At 38.3% G+C, this 16,285-nt stretch overlaps 1 protein-coding gene across 4 annotated transcripts in view; it reads right to left on the bottom strand.

Annotated features, from left to right (window-relative positions):
- Nucleotides 1–16,285, bottom strand: part of LOC132817089 (protein TANC1-like) — a 250,421-nt gene that overhangs the window by 38,317 nt on the left and 195,819 nt on the right. For all 4 annotated transcript variants that reach the window (XM_060827218.1, XM_060827216.1, XM_060827215.1 and 1 more), the window contains 3 exons: nucleotides 16,067–16,175; nucleotides 8,882–9,004; nucleotides 1,159–1,395 (listed from right to left, as the gene is read on the bottom strand). In XM_060827218.1, the coding sequence (XP_060683201.1) occupies nucleotides 1,159–1,395; nucleotides 8,882–9,004; nucleotides 16,067–16,175 (469 nt within the window). The remainder of the gene's footprint in view (nucleotides 1–1,158; nucleotides 1,396–8,881; nucleotides 9,005–16,066; nucleotides 16,176–16,285) is intronic.

Consider the following 16,285-nt stretch of genomic DNA (forward strand, 5'->3'; position numbering starts at 1 on the left):
AGGAAGCAGGAAAGAACTTAAACTAGAAATTATGAGGGTTGCAAAAGGGCCATGAGATGTCTTTGAAAAATAGGATTAAGGAGAATCCCAAGGCATTTTATACATATATTGGGAGCAAGGGCGAAACGAAGAAAAGAGTAGATCCACGAAGGACAAAAGAGGGAATTTATGAGTGGAGCCAGAGGACGTAAGTGAGGTCCTTAATGAGTACTTCATATTAGTATTTCACTAAAGGGAAAGACAAGGACGATATGTTGACATTATTGGGCATGTCCATATTAAGAAGGATGCAGTGTTCGATATCTTGAGAAACATTAAGGTAGGCAAGTCCCCAGGGCTTGATGGGATCTATCCCAGAACACTGAGGGAGACATGGGAAATTTTTGTGGTTTTGACAAGAGATCTTTTTAGTCTGGCAAGGTCCCAGAGGATTGCAGAATATGGTGATCCTTTGTTTAAGAAAGGCAACAGGGAAAATCCAGGAAATTATAACCCAGTAAGCTTTACACTGGTGGTAAGGAAATTACTGGATTCCTCGAGACAAGATTTACTTGCACTTGGAAAAGAATGGACTTAGGAATAGTCAACATAGTTTGTGAGGGAGAGGTCTCACAAATCTAATTGAGCTTCCCGAGAAAGTGACGAAAACCGTGAATGGGAGCAGGGCAGTGCATGTTGTCTACGTGGACTTTACTCAGGCAAAGTCCCTCACAGCAGCCTAGTTGAGGAGATTAAGTCACATGGGATCCACAGTGAGTTGGTAAGTTGGATCCAAAATTGGCTCAGTTACAAAAAACACTTGGCAGTTTTACAGGGGTGCTTTTCTGACTTGAGGTTGTGACCAGTGATGGGGCTTCTGCTGTTTGCAATATAGATAAATGACCTAGAAAAGAATGTAGATGGTCTGATTAGTACGTTTTCAGATGGCATGAAAATTTGTGATGTTTGCAATCGCATGGCATAATGAATTATAATGAATTATGTTGTTGATTTTTGCAGTTTAAGATTGGTTCCTCCTTTCTTATGACTTAGAAAAATCCACACAAATACAAAAATAATCATTGAAATTGACAAAAATATACTTATGAATTTTGGTGGATATTACAGCAATTAAATCTACAAGTTTATTTCAGAGATCTTCAACAAAACTATCCTTACCTTTGCTCCCTTCTTGCAAAGAAGATTCACAATATTCAAGTGTCCTGCAGCTGCGGCATGACAAAAGGGAGTCATCCCACTTTCAGAAACATGGTCAACGGTAGCTCCAAATTCAAGCAACAGATTTACCATTTCCTGATGACCAAGATGCGACTGAACACAGAAGATGGGCGCATTGTTCAGGACTTCAGTTCGGTAGTTCACAATCGCCCCTCCCAAAATCAACAATCGACTCACCTACAATTTGTTATAGAAATAGAATATTATTCCAAAACCCACTTTGAATATTCTAATTTATTTATACCAGTGGGTTTGCGCTTTCATCCTAAATAATAATAAAAACCTTCTGAAAGAGTGTTGCCTTAAAATACTTACAAAATTGGTCCAGGATACTTCAACTACAAAAGACAATGCAAGTATCAGCAGCAAACTAGACTGTTTCACACAAAACTGATCAAATTAACCAAATTAATCCTTGCTTTGACTCAAGATCTAGACTAATCTCAAAGGCTTGTGCTGTAACTGGATATTTTATGTTTTAAAGGTATAATTATAATTTTAGTAATTGACAAGTTAACTGTAAATAAATGGAACACTTGGTTGAGGAACTGGAAAACAACTGTGGTCAAAGGTTATCCCCCTGTGTTTATTTAATGAGGTGAGAACTGGAAGTGAGAAAACTTTTTGTGGGTGACTATCTGTGAACCTTTGGTAGGGCCAAGAGATCCACAATTATGCCAATATAGTAACGTATCATTTAAAGTTATGCTTGCATTCCAAAATCACAACTTTATAGAGTCACAGGTTCCCACAAGTATCCATGTTAAAGCCGAAACTAAATTCCTTCTTACCAAATGTAAAATTTGAAACAACGTATCAAACATGGAGAAATGTCCATTCCCAGCTGAAACAATTTGCAAAATAAAATAAGTCAATAAATATACAGTAAAATGCACTGTAAAATATTTAAAGAATTAAAGAATTTTAAAGAATTTTAAAAAATTTAAAGAATATTTAAAAATTTAAAGAATATTTAAAGAACGGATGCCACTTTGAGATTGACCAGGTGCCATCTAGTGGCAGAAGTAGTTAGCTAGCGAGGACTACCTGCACAGACCAATCTGCCACTAGATAGAATCAATAGCTTCTGTACTGAGAGGAGAAATTAGCTGGCAATGGAGGAGCTGAACACAAGAACCAAGTAAGAACAGAGAGGGAGGACAAGAATGTGAGTCAGGCCAGGTCCAAGGGCAGAAAACCCTGGAAGTAACAATGAACACTGACAGCATTAAAGCTGAAAACAGAGATCAAAAATAGAAGCTTGGTGTATGGGATGGATTGAAAGCAGGAGTGCAGGCACTAGAAAAAAAGTTCATGGTTGTAGCACACAGAACAGGGTGTCTGTAGCAAAACTATCTTAAAGAAAAGTCAGTGTTAAATGGATATATTGACACTACTTTATTCATGGTGATAAAGCAATCAATATTACCATATACATGTGTAAAAGTTGATCTAATGTAAAAGTCAACTCCTTATATTTTGGACAAAAAAATCTTGATTTTCCATAAATCTCACGTAAACATCGACCTTACTATATCACATAATAAACCTCTCACAAAGGAAACTGCATGTTCCCATTAACTCAAACAAAGTTGCATTCATTCATGCATTCATACCAGTAACTCTACTCATCGTTCTTTGTTTACAATATTGAGTTTCTATTCATTCATTCACTCATAACTACTTAGCCCACTTGGTTTACTACAGTACGTTTTGATTGATTGATTAATTGATTGATTGATTCATTCATTCATTCATTCAGACCGGTACTAACTCTATCGGTACTTATCACACTTTGTTCATTATACATTCAAATGTTAATTTCGTTAAAAAGTTAATTTTAATTGTGTTATTACATCTGAATAAAGAGAGATATATTTGTGACATATATTCTTAATTCTTTGACAAATCTGTTAACGTTGTTGAGGTTCATTACATGCAAAAATAAATGGGAAGGAAACAGAAGAATTGGACGGGAAACTTGAAGACACTTACACATCCATAATTTAATAAATGCTTTATTATACCAGGCCATGACGATGTTGAAGACTGTGATTTTTCAGGATATTAATGAATCTTTGACATGTTAAATGTTCGTACCGGTATGTATAACTTATCCGGTAATTACCTTCACCGTAATTCATTGTGTTTTTCTTCTTTACCCAGGATTAGTTGAGCAATGAAATCAACTTCTGCTAATATGGTATTTCAAACTGCATGAACTTCAGCCTCTTAAAACTAGTGCCCGTGTAACAGTCAACCCTATAAATTGAACTTTTAAAAAGTCTTAAAAAATTTGAATTTTACATGAGTATATACAGTAAATCAGCTGACATGACGTTGGGACTTATTTAAATAATTTGAAATATTCCTGCAGTTCTCAGGTCAAAACAGTTTACCATGGAGATGGATAGGATGATTATGGGAGTTGCTTTTTTATCTATGTGCCTTCTTGCTGTTGAGTAATTCATTATTTTTCTTTTCTATTACTCATTCTTGGTTTGGAACTGAGACTTGCAATTGAGAATTGAACTTTGAACGGTAGCTGTTTTTAAAAAGAGAGAATAAGAGACCAATGTTTGCTATTGGAAATTGGCCTGAAAAGATAACGCAGGTCAAGTACTACTTGAAAACAGCATAGAATAACCAGCACAGAGAAGTCATGATGCTCAGAATTGCTGGTTGGATATTGAAAACATGAATCAACAAAAGGGATCAGTTGCAGAGAATGCAAAAAATGGATGAGAAACCAAAAGTCAACTTTTTTTTTAGGAGGAGGCATTGCTGCTTTGGAAAGTGAAGGACTGGGCTTCTTTTTGCTCTCTACCATTATTCTCCAGTTAATGACTTGTTGAATGTCCTGAGACTAAATTGGGGGAGGGCAAATTATGTCAGCTTTAGGCAGGAGGTAAGGATTGTTAATTGGGAGGAGCTGTTCTCAGGCGAGTCCACATTTAATATGTAGAAGTTATTTTAAAATCTACTGATCAGAGTTCAGGATTGGAATTCCCAGTGAGGAGGAAGGACAAGGATGAAAAAGTAAGGGACCCTTGGATAATGGAGGAGGTTGGGATTTTAGTCAAAAGGAAAAAAGAAGCATATATAAGATTTAAAAAGCTAAAAATGGACAGGGACAGTGAGGAATATAAAGAAAGCAGGAAAGAGCTCCAGCAAAGAATTAGGAGAGTAAGAAAGAGCCATAAAATGACCTCAGTGAATAGAGTTAAAGAGAATCCCAAGGCATTCTCTACATACATTTAAGACAAGAGGATAACAAGGGAGAAGGTAGGACCACATAAGGATGAAGAAGGGAACTTGTGCTTGAGGGCAGAAGAGTGCGGCAAAATCCAAAATGAGTACTTTGCATCGGCATTCATCCAGAAGGATATGGAGGATAGCGACATTAGCATGGAGCATGCTAATATGCTTGACCATTTTGACAGTCAAGAAAGAAGTGGTATTGAATCTCTTGAAGAGCCTGAAGACGGATACATCCCAAGGGCTCGGTGATATCTACCCCAGGTTATTGAGCGAGGCTAGAGTGGAGATTGCTGGGGCCCTGATCAAGATCTTTATATCCTACTAGCCACTGGAAATGTCCCAGAGAACTGGTGAATAGCTAATGTAGTTCCTCTGTTCAAGAAGGGAAATAGGGATAATCCAGAAAACTATAGACATGTGAGCTCCACATCATGGTTGGCAAGCTACTAGAGAAAATTCTTATGGATAGGATTTAGACACATTCGATAAAGCATGGCCTAATTAGGGAAATCAGCATGGCTTTTCAAGTTGGTGACAAAGGTGATTGATGAGGGTAGAGCAGTGGAGCTTGTCTACATGGATTTTAGTAAGGCTTTCAACAAGATCCCTCATGGTAGGCTCATCTGGAAAATTAAGACACATGTGATCCAGGTTGACTTGGACTTGAACCCCAAGATCCCTCTGTACATCAACCCTGTTGAGGGTTCTGCCATTAACTGTATACTTTTCCTTAACATTTGATCTTTCAAAGTGCACTTATCTGGATTAAACTCCATCTGCCACTTGGATTCAGAATTGGCTTGCCCAAAGACAGACAGACAGGAGTGGTAGACAGGTGTTCTTCTGGCTGGAAGTCCATGACAAGTCATGTTCTGCAGGCATCCATACTAGGACCTCTATTGTTTGTGATTTTTATAAGTGACTTGGAAGAAAATGTAGATGAGTGGGTCAGTAAGTTTGTAGATGATACCACTGATCAGTGGAGTTGTGGATAGTGTGAATTGTGCATTCAATTCTGGTCATCATATTATAGAAAGGAATGAGGAAGCTTCACAGAGGGTGCAGAAGAGGTTTACCACAATGTTGCCTGGATTAGAGTGTATGAGATATAAAGACAGAGTAGGAAACCTGTTGTTTTCTCTGGAACGGTGCAGGCAGAGGGAAGACTTAGTAGAAGTAGGTAAAATTATGAGATGCATAGTTAGGGTGGATGGTCACAATTTTGTTTCACCCTCAGAGCTGAAATATCTAAAAGTAGGGGACATGTATTTAAGGTGAGGAAGAGAAAAGTTCAAAAGGAGATATGAGGGGCAAACCTGTTACACAGAGTGTGGTGGGAGTCAAGAATGTGCTACCAAGGACGGTGGTGGTGAAGACAGATATGGTAGATATTTTAGATAAGCACACAAATATGCAAGGAATGATTAGATTAGATTACTTACAGTGTGGAAACAGGCCCTTCGGCCCAACAAGTCCACACCGACCCGCCGAAGCGCAACCCGCCCACACCCCTACATTTACCCCTTACCTAACACTACGGGCAATTTAGCACGGCCAATTCACCTGACGCGCACATCTTTGGACTGTGGGAGGAAACCGGAGCACCCGGAGGAAACCCACGCAGACACGGGGAGAACGTGCAAACTCCACACAGTCAGTCGCCTGAGTCGGGAATTGAACCCAGGTCTCAGGTACTGTGAGACAGCAGCGCTAACCACTGTGCCACCCCAATGGAGAGATATGGACCAAGGACAGGCAAAAGGATTAGTCCAGCTACAACATCATAGGCCAAAGCTTTAGTTCCTGTGCTGTACTGTTCTACGTTCTATATTTAAGAAGTCAAGAACAGTTTCCAGCGACCGGCAGAAGCTGTATGCATTGACTGGTGACTTTGAAAATTAAGCAAGATACAATTCTGCAAGATACAATCCTACGTGCCTGTAATATAATCTAATAAATTTCATGAAGGCTTGACATTCATCATTGCAAATATTAATAATCTGGCAATTGTCTGTCTGTTGGTGTGAGGGGTTAGGTTTGGTGATCAAAGAGGATTGGGCTTAGATTATAGATATTAATTAAGATTGCCTTGTAGTTCATGTGTGTTCTGAAGTTAAAAATGAAGAATTTATTATTAATAATTTAAGTTATAAACTTGTGTTCAAAATTGGTTATTTGTAAAGTCTGGTGAGAAACAATGTTGTGAATCCAGCGTCTGATTTACTTAAGCTTGCTTTCCCTGTATCGTAACACCACTCGGAGAAGTAAGCAATTAGTTCAGAGCTAGACTTCATGAGTGAGAAGGACACTGGAAGATTGCTTGAACCTAAGTGAAAAGATTTCCAGGGATCCTGATAGTGAAAACAAACGGCTTGTGCTGTGTCTGTGTCAATCAAGTAAAGTAGTGTCAAGGTCTTTTTAAAACCAGATTTTAAATCAGCAAGCACAAATATAGAGAAGCCTAAGCTTGAGGTGAGAAGTTCATGGTTGTTGAAACTGTCAAAGTTGGAGGATTGCTTAACCAAAAGATAATGGAAGAATTCCCATAAAATCTGGCTTCAGAGTGTAGCTGGAATATGGAGGAGAAATTGAAGTGAACTTCAAACAGATGTGGCATATTTGGTGAATTCCAAAAGAAGCAAACTAATCTTCATTATATTTATACTATAAAAAGCCACTCTTGTGTGGAACTACAGTAAAGGGGAATCAGATTTAAACACCAAGTACTGAAAAAGTATAGCATTAAATTAGTATTGCTTGATTTGTTTGGCTAGTTTAATATATGGTAAAACTTATGTTAATTTTACAAGAAGTGAAAAATTGAGTCAACTTCTTTCAGTTAGTCGCTGAGTGTTCAACTTTTTCTTTAAACATCTATTTTCATTCCAGGGATTGTTGCAACATTTTTGAGAATATTTGGTTTGCAGAATTTCCCCACATGCAACAGTTGCAAGAGGACATGAATAGTAAATGGTTGTCCCACTCATGTTATCTGGATTTCAGTTTCCTATCTTTTTCTAGAGGGCTTCTGAATTTCCAAATGCTTTGTATCATAAAATTTGACGTTAATAACAAATGCTGTTTCTCTTATGAACTGTAACAGATAAGTTCTGCTTAAACCGTTAAGAAAAAATAAATTTTCTATTGTAAACTGATATCTTTGCCTCTTTAATATGTTAAAGTCATTTTGAAGTTTAACGATTTAAAATAAAAACAATTCTGGAATTATAAATGACGAACTTCTGATTAAAAGTTTATTTGTGCTTGTTAATAATGACTGTGTTATACATAATTCTTACTAATAGTTCAAAAATGGTTAACATTCTGCATATTGGAAGAACATAATGAATGGTATATAATCCTATTTCTTAATTTCCATCTATTAATTTGAAACAGCAATAAATATGACCTTATCTACATTAAGTCAGTGCTAGGTGGGAATTGGGAAATGACGGCTGTAACTTTGGTCCTTGAATCCTCAAAGGTTCTGAAGACTAATTCGGGAAGTAAGGGTGATGGTAAACTGCTGAGGTCCAAAACAGCAGATTTATTTCAGTTCCTTGGTCAACTACCCACAAAATATAATTGCACTGTGAGAATAATGGTACAGAATATAAATTAATATTAACTTATTTGAACTACGAAATACATTAGGCCATGCACCACATAGAATGGTCACCAAGACATCCTTACTTTAAGTCATGGTTCAGTTCTTAAAAATCTCAACTTGAAGTGAAATAACTTTAATTCAAGCATTGATTCAATATTAAAATTGGAGTCAGGTTCTACAGAGCTTTCCTTAGCAGAAGGAAGACACAAGCATTATATCTATACCCTCTAAGCTGAAATAGAATACTTTACATTGCTATTTTCCTACACTGGTAGGTTATTGTGCAAAAGTTGTGACAGAAAGTTTGTATTAATCTTGTTGACCTGAAACAAAACTGGAGAATAAAGATATCTATGAAATGAAGTAATTCAATGTAAATCTCATTCTTTTGCAATAATAAATGGCTGAATGAAAAAACCGTTAGGGACCCTAGAAGTGCATTTTGCAATTTAATGCTCTGTACAGCATATGGAATTTTTTTAAACTGCTGTTTATGTGAGCTAAGTTTTACTTAGGAGATAAAGGGAATGTTAGTTGTATATCAGTTGTGCAAATTATATGCAGGTGAAGAGCATTAAATGGGGTTTCACAAGCATAAAACGGAAAGGAGTTTGATTAAGAGGTAATATGCTTGTAAATGTTTCACTTCCAATAAATACAAAACTGAATAAAATTCAGCTCCTATGTGATCCTTCATCAGCCACATACGGAGTAATACAAAGGAAATTGTTAAAGAATTGCTCACAATGTAGAATAAATGTAATATCGCTGCAACTATACAAAGCCCCTTACCTTCACATTGGGAGTGTAAAGATTTCGCAAGGACGTAAGGGCAGCAGACAATCCATCACTGCTATAGCTTATCCATAGTGCTTGAAGAACACTGGAGGATATTCCTGTCTTTTTGCTTAGGCCCTGCAATAATTTAAAACATGAATTATTAGATTTAAAATTCAAGTTCCTTACATTTTATTTTCTGAAGTTCTTAAACATTCTAGGTAACACTTAAATATTATGTTAAAGACATGCTCTTATCTGCTTTATGAACTGTGAACAAAATCCATACCATAGAATCATAGAGCTCCTGCAGTGTGGAAAGACAAATTGGCCCATCAAATTAGCACCGACCCTCCGAAGAGTTTCCAACCCAGACCCAGCTCCCTGCCCTACCCCATAATCCCACATTTACCATATCTAACCCACCTAGCCTGCACATCCCTTGACACTGTGGACAATTTACCATGGTCAACCCACTTAACCTGCACAATTTTGGGCTATGGGAGCAAAGTGGAGCACCCAGAAGAAACCCATTCAGAGACAGGTAGAATGTGCAAACTCCGCACAGTCGCCCAAGGCTAGAACCAAATGGTGCTGTGAAGCAGCAGTGCTAACCACTGAGCCACCATGCCGCCACAGTTGTAGCTTACAGTTTCAAGAAAGCATTGGCCTGTTCTATATGTCCACACAGAAAAGATCGATGGAGCTTATGAAGTTATGGTTTGAAGGTGTTGATCTTTGAGCATAGTCTCCTAGCCTTTTGCAAAACACAAACTGTATACAGATGCACTTTATCATTCAACCTAGAGATATAACTATGTACTTTCAACATAAATGTAACAATGTTTTGAGTCCACATGACAATATTTACTTCCAAACTTAAGGAGAATAGAATGCACCTTGCCTCATAGCTTTTTGAGTGTTGATGTTAATGAGTAAAGCCTCGTGATTTGTGATTGGGATTGTGAATTAGAGGAAGTATAATAGAATTATTGGTAGCAATGGAGAGGGCAATGTCAAAATCCGAGATCAGATGGAAGCAGTGACTGTCAATCTGAGAAGGAAGGAAAAGAGGACCAACCAAACTTAGGGAGCAATTGCAGACATTTAAGAAAAGTGTTCATGACTCTCAGTAAAGATATATCACAGTGAGGACAGAGTATTCTAGGAAGGGGATAAACCAACCATGGTTAACTAAGGAAATTTAAGGATAATATCAAATTGAAGTATAAGAAATACAAAATGTGGCCCAGATTAGTGGCAAGCCAGAGGATGGGGAAAACTGTAAAAGTCAACAAATGATGACCCTAAAAAAAAGGAGTAAACGAATTTGAGTGTGAACAAACAAGTCATATCAAAATGGAAGACAAGGGCTGAAGTGAACACAGGCCTCTTAGACAATGAGGCTGAGGAAATAACAATAAGGAAATGGGAAACTACAAAGAAGTTGAACAAATACTTTACATCAGTTTTCACAGTACAGGACAATTCCACAGATAAGGAATAATGAAATAACTGGGGGGGGAGTGTGCACGGAAGAAACTATGATTGGAGAAAAGAATACAGTGGAAACTAATGAAGGGTTGATAGTTTCCCTGCAGGGAATTTTCTGCATCTTGGATGATTACAGGAAGTAGCTACAGGGATAGTAAAGATCCAAGAATCTGTAGATTCTGTAAAAGTACCAGAAGATTGGAAAACTATCATGTAATCCTTATTCAAAAAAGGAAACTAATTAGAACGCAGGTGCAAAAAAAGTTTGCGATTATTGGGAAATTATTTGTGGCTATTATAAAGGATACAATAGCAGAGCATTTAGAAATGCATAATATGATCACAGTCAGCATGGCTACATGAAGGGAAAACACCTGACAAATTTTTAGACTTCTTTGAGGAAGTAACAAGTAGGATTGATAAAGGAGAACCAGGAGGTGTAACTAACATATTTGGACTTCCAGCAGGTATTAACACAAGTACCACACATTAGACTGCCTAAACTTTATTAGTAGGGATAGAGGATTGGAACGTTGGCTGAAGACAGAAAGTTGGAATAAAAGAGGCATTTTCAGGATGGCAACCTATAACTAATGGATTACTACAGGGATCAGAGCTATGACTACAATTCATTTACAATATATATTAATGAGTTAGATGAGGCAAGTTTGCAAATAACAAAAATAGGTGGGGTGGCAAGTACTGAAGAATATACAGACTGCAAGGGACATAGGTTAGGTGAGTGGGCAAATACTTGGAAAATGGAAGATCTGGGAAAATGTGAAGGCATGCACTTTGGGGCAGAGAAAATAGAAGTGCTGAATATAATGTAAATGGAGAGAGACTGCAGGAAACTTAGCACCACAGAGTTTGGCAGTCCTCGTGGATAAATCACAAAAGGCTCGCATCCTGGTTCAGCGGGTAATGAGGAAGGTAAATGGGCTGCTAGCCTTTATTCCAAAGGCAACAAAATATAAAACTAAGCAAGTCTTGCTAATACTAAACAAGGCACTAGGAGAAAGTGAGGAATACAGATGTTGGATATCAGAGTCGAAAAGTGTGGTGCCAGAAAAACACAGCAGGTCAGGCAGCATTCGAGGAAAGGATTTGACATTTCGGGCATAAACCCTTCAGGAAAACAAGGCACTAGTCAAACCACATCTGAAATACCGTGAACAGTCTGGTCCCCTTGCTTTAGGAAGGATAAACTGATATTGGAGCAATTTAAGTGAGGTTCACTAGATTGACCCCGGGCATGAGTCGAAGAGTGTAACGCTGGAAAAGCGCAGCCAGTCATGTAGCATCTGAGTAGCAGGAGAATTCATTCCTGATGAAGGGCTTATCCCTGAAACATTGATTCTCCTGTTCCTTGGATGCTGCCTGACCAGCTATGCTTTTCCAGCGCCACACTCTTCGACTCTGATCTTCAGCATCTGCAGTCCTTGGTTTCACCTGATCCTGGACATTGAAAGAGTTTCTCACAGGAGGAGAGGTTGAGTAGTTGGACACGTTCATTGGAGAGCAGAAGAATGAGAAGATAACTTACGCAAAGATATTGTTTCCCCTGTAAGGGTGACTAAGACCAGAGAGACTAACACCAGACAGATGTAAAGTGTCATACACTTAAGATCGAGTTAAGGAGAAATTTGTTTTCCAAGAGTGTAATGTACCATTCGTGTTCTTTACTAGAGAACTGTTGAAGAGGGGTCATTAAACATATTACAAGTTGAAAGATTTGAGTCAATAAGGGAATCAGTGATTATGGGAACAAGGAAAGAAAGTGGAGTGGAGAATTATTAGATGAGTCACAACTTTATTGAATGATGAAATATACTCAATAGGCTGATCTACTTTGACTCGTACACCTTATGGTCAGATTCAATTTCCGATTAGCCTGTTGGTATAACTCTGAAAATTCAGGGCCAGTTTGTTACACTTCCATTAAAGAAGAGTATAACAGTTCAGCGTCATCCTCTTTATCTCCAGTCTTTTTAGTTACATTTTTGAAAATTGTGTTGCGTTACGGAATTTGCAAGTCACCTCTCTTTTTCATGGACTCCTCTTCTTCCAGTCTAACTCAAGTCATATTTACAGTCAGGAAACTATCGAGGATCACCCTCCTAAAATATCTCAATTTATTGTATTTCTACTAGCTGTTCTACCATGTCAGTAAGGGCAATATTCTGAGGAAGGGTCACCCGACCTAAAAAGCTAACTCTGATGTGAATAGACCTGCTGAGCTTTTCCAACAATTTCTGTTTTTGCTTCTGATTTACAGCATCTGCAGTTCTTACGGTTTTCATTTTTGTATCCTAGTTAATTCCACAACCCATCCATCCATCCATCATAAGGTTGAAGTGGAGACTATTGCTGATATTTACACAATGTTCCGCATCATTCACAATTAGTTATAGGATTAGTCCATGTCCAAAGGCAGAAAGACCTGCCTAATCTCCAAGCTTGCCTGGCAAGTACCAATTAACATTCACACTATGCAAGTGTCAGACAATGACCATCCTAGGGATTACCATTGACTAGTAAGCGAACTGGACTAGCCATATAAATACTGTGGCTACAAGAACAAACCAGAGGCTATGAATACCGCAGTGAGTAATTCACCTCCTGACTCCTCAAAACTTGTCTTCAAGTTACAAGGCACAAGCTAGGAGTGCGATGGAAAATACACACCTGCCTGCATGAGTACAATTCCAAGAAACACTGAAGAAACTTGACACTATCCAGGACAAAGGAGGTCTCTTGACAGACACTACATCCACAATCATTCACTTGCTCAAGCACCAATGTTCAACAATAGCAGTGTAGACCATCTACAAAATGCCATGCAAATATTTTCGAAGACTCCTCAGACACCACCTTTCAAATCCATGACCACCAGCATCCAGAAGGACAATGGCAAATACATGAGTACACCACCACCTGTATGTTTCCCTCCAAGCCATCCAGCATCCTGACTTGAAAATAGATCATCATTCCTGCATTGTCACTAAGTCAAAATCCTGGAACTTGATTCCTAAAGGGATTGAGGGTGTATCTAAACCAAATGGATTGCAGTGCATCAAGAAAACTGCTCAACATCACCTTCTCAAGGGCACCCACAGATGGGCAATAAATACTGGTACAATGTTTACATCCAATGAGTGAGTTAAAAACAAACTTTAGTTTTTAAACTCTCTCAGTTTAGCCTTAGTCAAAAATTTCAAATTCTTCATTGTCATATCTTCTCCCAGTAAACTTAGTAGTATAGAAAAATATTTTCAAAATATGGACAACTCAGCCATTTTGTCCAGCACCACAACGTACTAATTTCTTTTGAAGAGACACAGATCCCTTTTAAATTCAATCAGGTCAGATCCATCTTAAAGCCCCCATTGATCATGATCCCAGCTAATATTACCACTGAACATGACAGAAGCTTATTGCAAGAAGAAATAAAAATGAAACAAAGTTATCTATATATAGCACTTAACAATTTCAAAACATGCGCAAATCATATCCCAAACACTATCAGTTTAGGTACTCAAAAGCCAGAAAAACTTTTGCCAATCAAATCTATGGGTTTGAATTCATTGCTTTCTCTCAGTTCCAATTGTGTGAGCTGCAAAGCTTTTTCCTGGAATACTGAGGAACCTCAGTTATGCAGCATTTGATTATCTGTATATTGGATTATCCGGCAAGATCGCAAGGTCTCGGTGCTTTGCTAAACTATGTTACATGGCATTCGATTAACCGAACGAAATACTCCCTGCCAGTGTCCTTTGGATAATCAAGATTCTGCTGTACTCATATCTGAGATCGCAGACTCGCTCAGCTTTAAATACACAATCCAGATTTCTAACCAAACAATCTTGGCTGAAGGTTTCATTAACTGCATCTTTTCACCAAGGTAATTTAGTTTTCTAAGTACACTAAACAATTACCTTTCTATAGGAAGCATTCTACTTGCATCTGATTTCAGTCAAGTCTTCTTTGAACTGAACCTAAAAGGCTCATTGAGAAGGTTTCGATGCATGGGATCCACTGTGACGTGGCCGCTTAGATTCAGAATTGGCTTGCCCATAGAAGACAGAGAGTAGTGGTGAAAGGTGGTTTTCTGGCTAGATCTGTGTGAGTGGTGTTCTGCAGGGATCTATACTGGGGCATCTGTAGCTTGTGATTTATATAAATGACTTGGATGAAAACATGGATGGATGGGTTGGTCAGTTTGCAGATGACATAAGCATTGGAAAGTTGTAGTCAGTGTAGAAGGATAGCAGGATTTAGATCAGTTGCAGATGAGTGAAGGAATGGCAGATGGAGTTTAATCCGGGCTTTGGGAGATAGAACATACATAGAACATAGAGGGTGCAGAGGAGATTTACCAGGATATTGCCTGGAATGGAGAATAGGTCATACGAGGATAGGTTGAGAGAGCTAGGCCTTTTCTCATTGGAACGGTGAAGGATGAGGGGTGATTTGATAGAGGTTTATAAGATGATCAGGGGAATAGATAGAATAGACAGTCAGAGACTTTTTCCCCGGGTACAACAGAGTGTTACAAGGGGATATAAATTTAAGGTGAAGGGTGGAAGGTATAGGGGGGGATGTCAGGGGTAGGTTCTTTACCCAGAGAGTGGTGGAGGCATGGAATGCGCTGCCTGAGTGGCAGAGTCAGATCAAATATTAAGGAAAAGTATACAGTTAATGGCAGCACCCTTAAAAGCATTGATGTTCAAAAGGATCTTGGGTTTCAAGCCCCCAGCTCCCTGAAAGTAGCCACACAAGTAGATAGAGTGGTAACGAAGGCATACGCATGCTTGCCTTTATCAGTTGAGGAACCGAGTACAAAACGTCAGGAACTGATACTGCGGCTTTACAATTTTGGTTAGGCTGCATTTAGAGAAATGCATTCAATTCTGGTCACCACATTAAAGAAAGAATATAGAAGCTTTGGAGAGGGTGCAGAAGATGTTTACCAGGATACTGCCTGGATTAGAGGGCATGATCTATAAGGAAAGGCTGGACAATTAGGTCTGTCTTCTATGGAGTTGGAGAGGCTGAGGGGAAACCTGAAAGAAGTTTGTAAAATTATGAGAGGCATAGATAGGGTTGATTGTAGGAATCTTTTTCTTTCAGAATTGAAATGTCTAATACTAGAGAGCAGCCATTTAAGGTAAGACCATGGGCAGGCAGAAGGGATTAGTTTAATTTGGCATTACGTTTGGCATAACATTGTAGGCTGAAGGGCCCATTCCTGTGCTGTACAGTTCTATGTTCTGAAAAGTTTTGAAATAAACTCTAAAATTTGATCATCCAAGATGCTGCTACAGCAGGAGATCTTTCCCCCCTCCTGTTGTGGATCCCACAATATAAACAAATTTCCATAACATTCCAGGTGGCTTTCAGACTTGGCCTCTGACATATACTGGTTTAAAATCATGCTTCTGGAAAGACCTATTTAAATCCAAATGTTTGAAATCAAAACTCTAAAAAATGATAACAAATATAAATTGTGCACCTCAGACTGAATGTAAGAATTCCTTTTAGATGGTTGACCTTTATATATTTTTAGTATTCATCAAATGCTCCTTAAACATAAAACTAAAAGCTGTCATCCTATTTAAATTATGTATCTGGTATATAATGCACATCTAAGCATATAGCGAGAGTTTTCTTTTTGTAAGAAAAATTCATTGGATCAATGCTTACCTTGAAAATATGGGCTTTCAAGATGTGATGGCCAAATTCTACTGTCTGCTGTCTGTTTAGTTTTCCTTCTTGGCGAGAGAACATGAACGCCATAAGAGCATGTCCACTCCTATAAGAGAAGCGCATCAAGGTGGTAATGTTGCAACTGATTGCTGATTAACACTACACACTATTATTTGAAATACTTCCAGTTCAGGATAATCTATTTTACATCCGAAA

This window comes from Hemiscyllium ocellatum, chromosome 7 (assembly GCF_020745735.1).
Source record: "Hemiscyllium ocellatum isolate sHemOce1 chromosome 7, sHemOce1.pat.X.cur, whole genome shotgun sequence".
Classification (NCBI taxonomy): Eukaryota; Metazoa; Chordata; class Chondrichthyes; order Orectolobiformes; family Hemiscylliidae; genus Hemiscyllium; species Hemiscyllium ocellatum.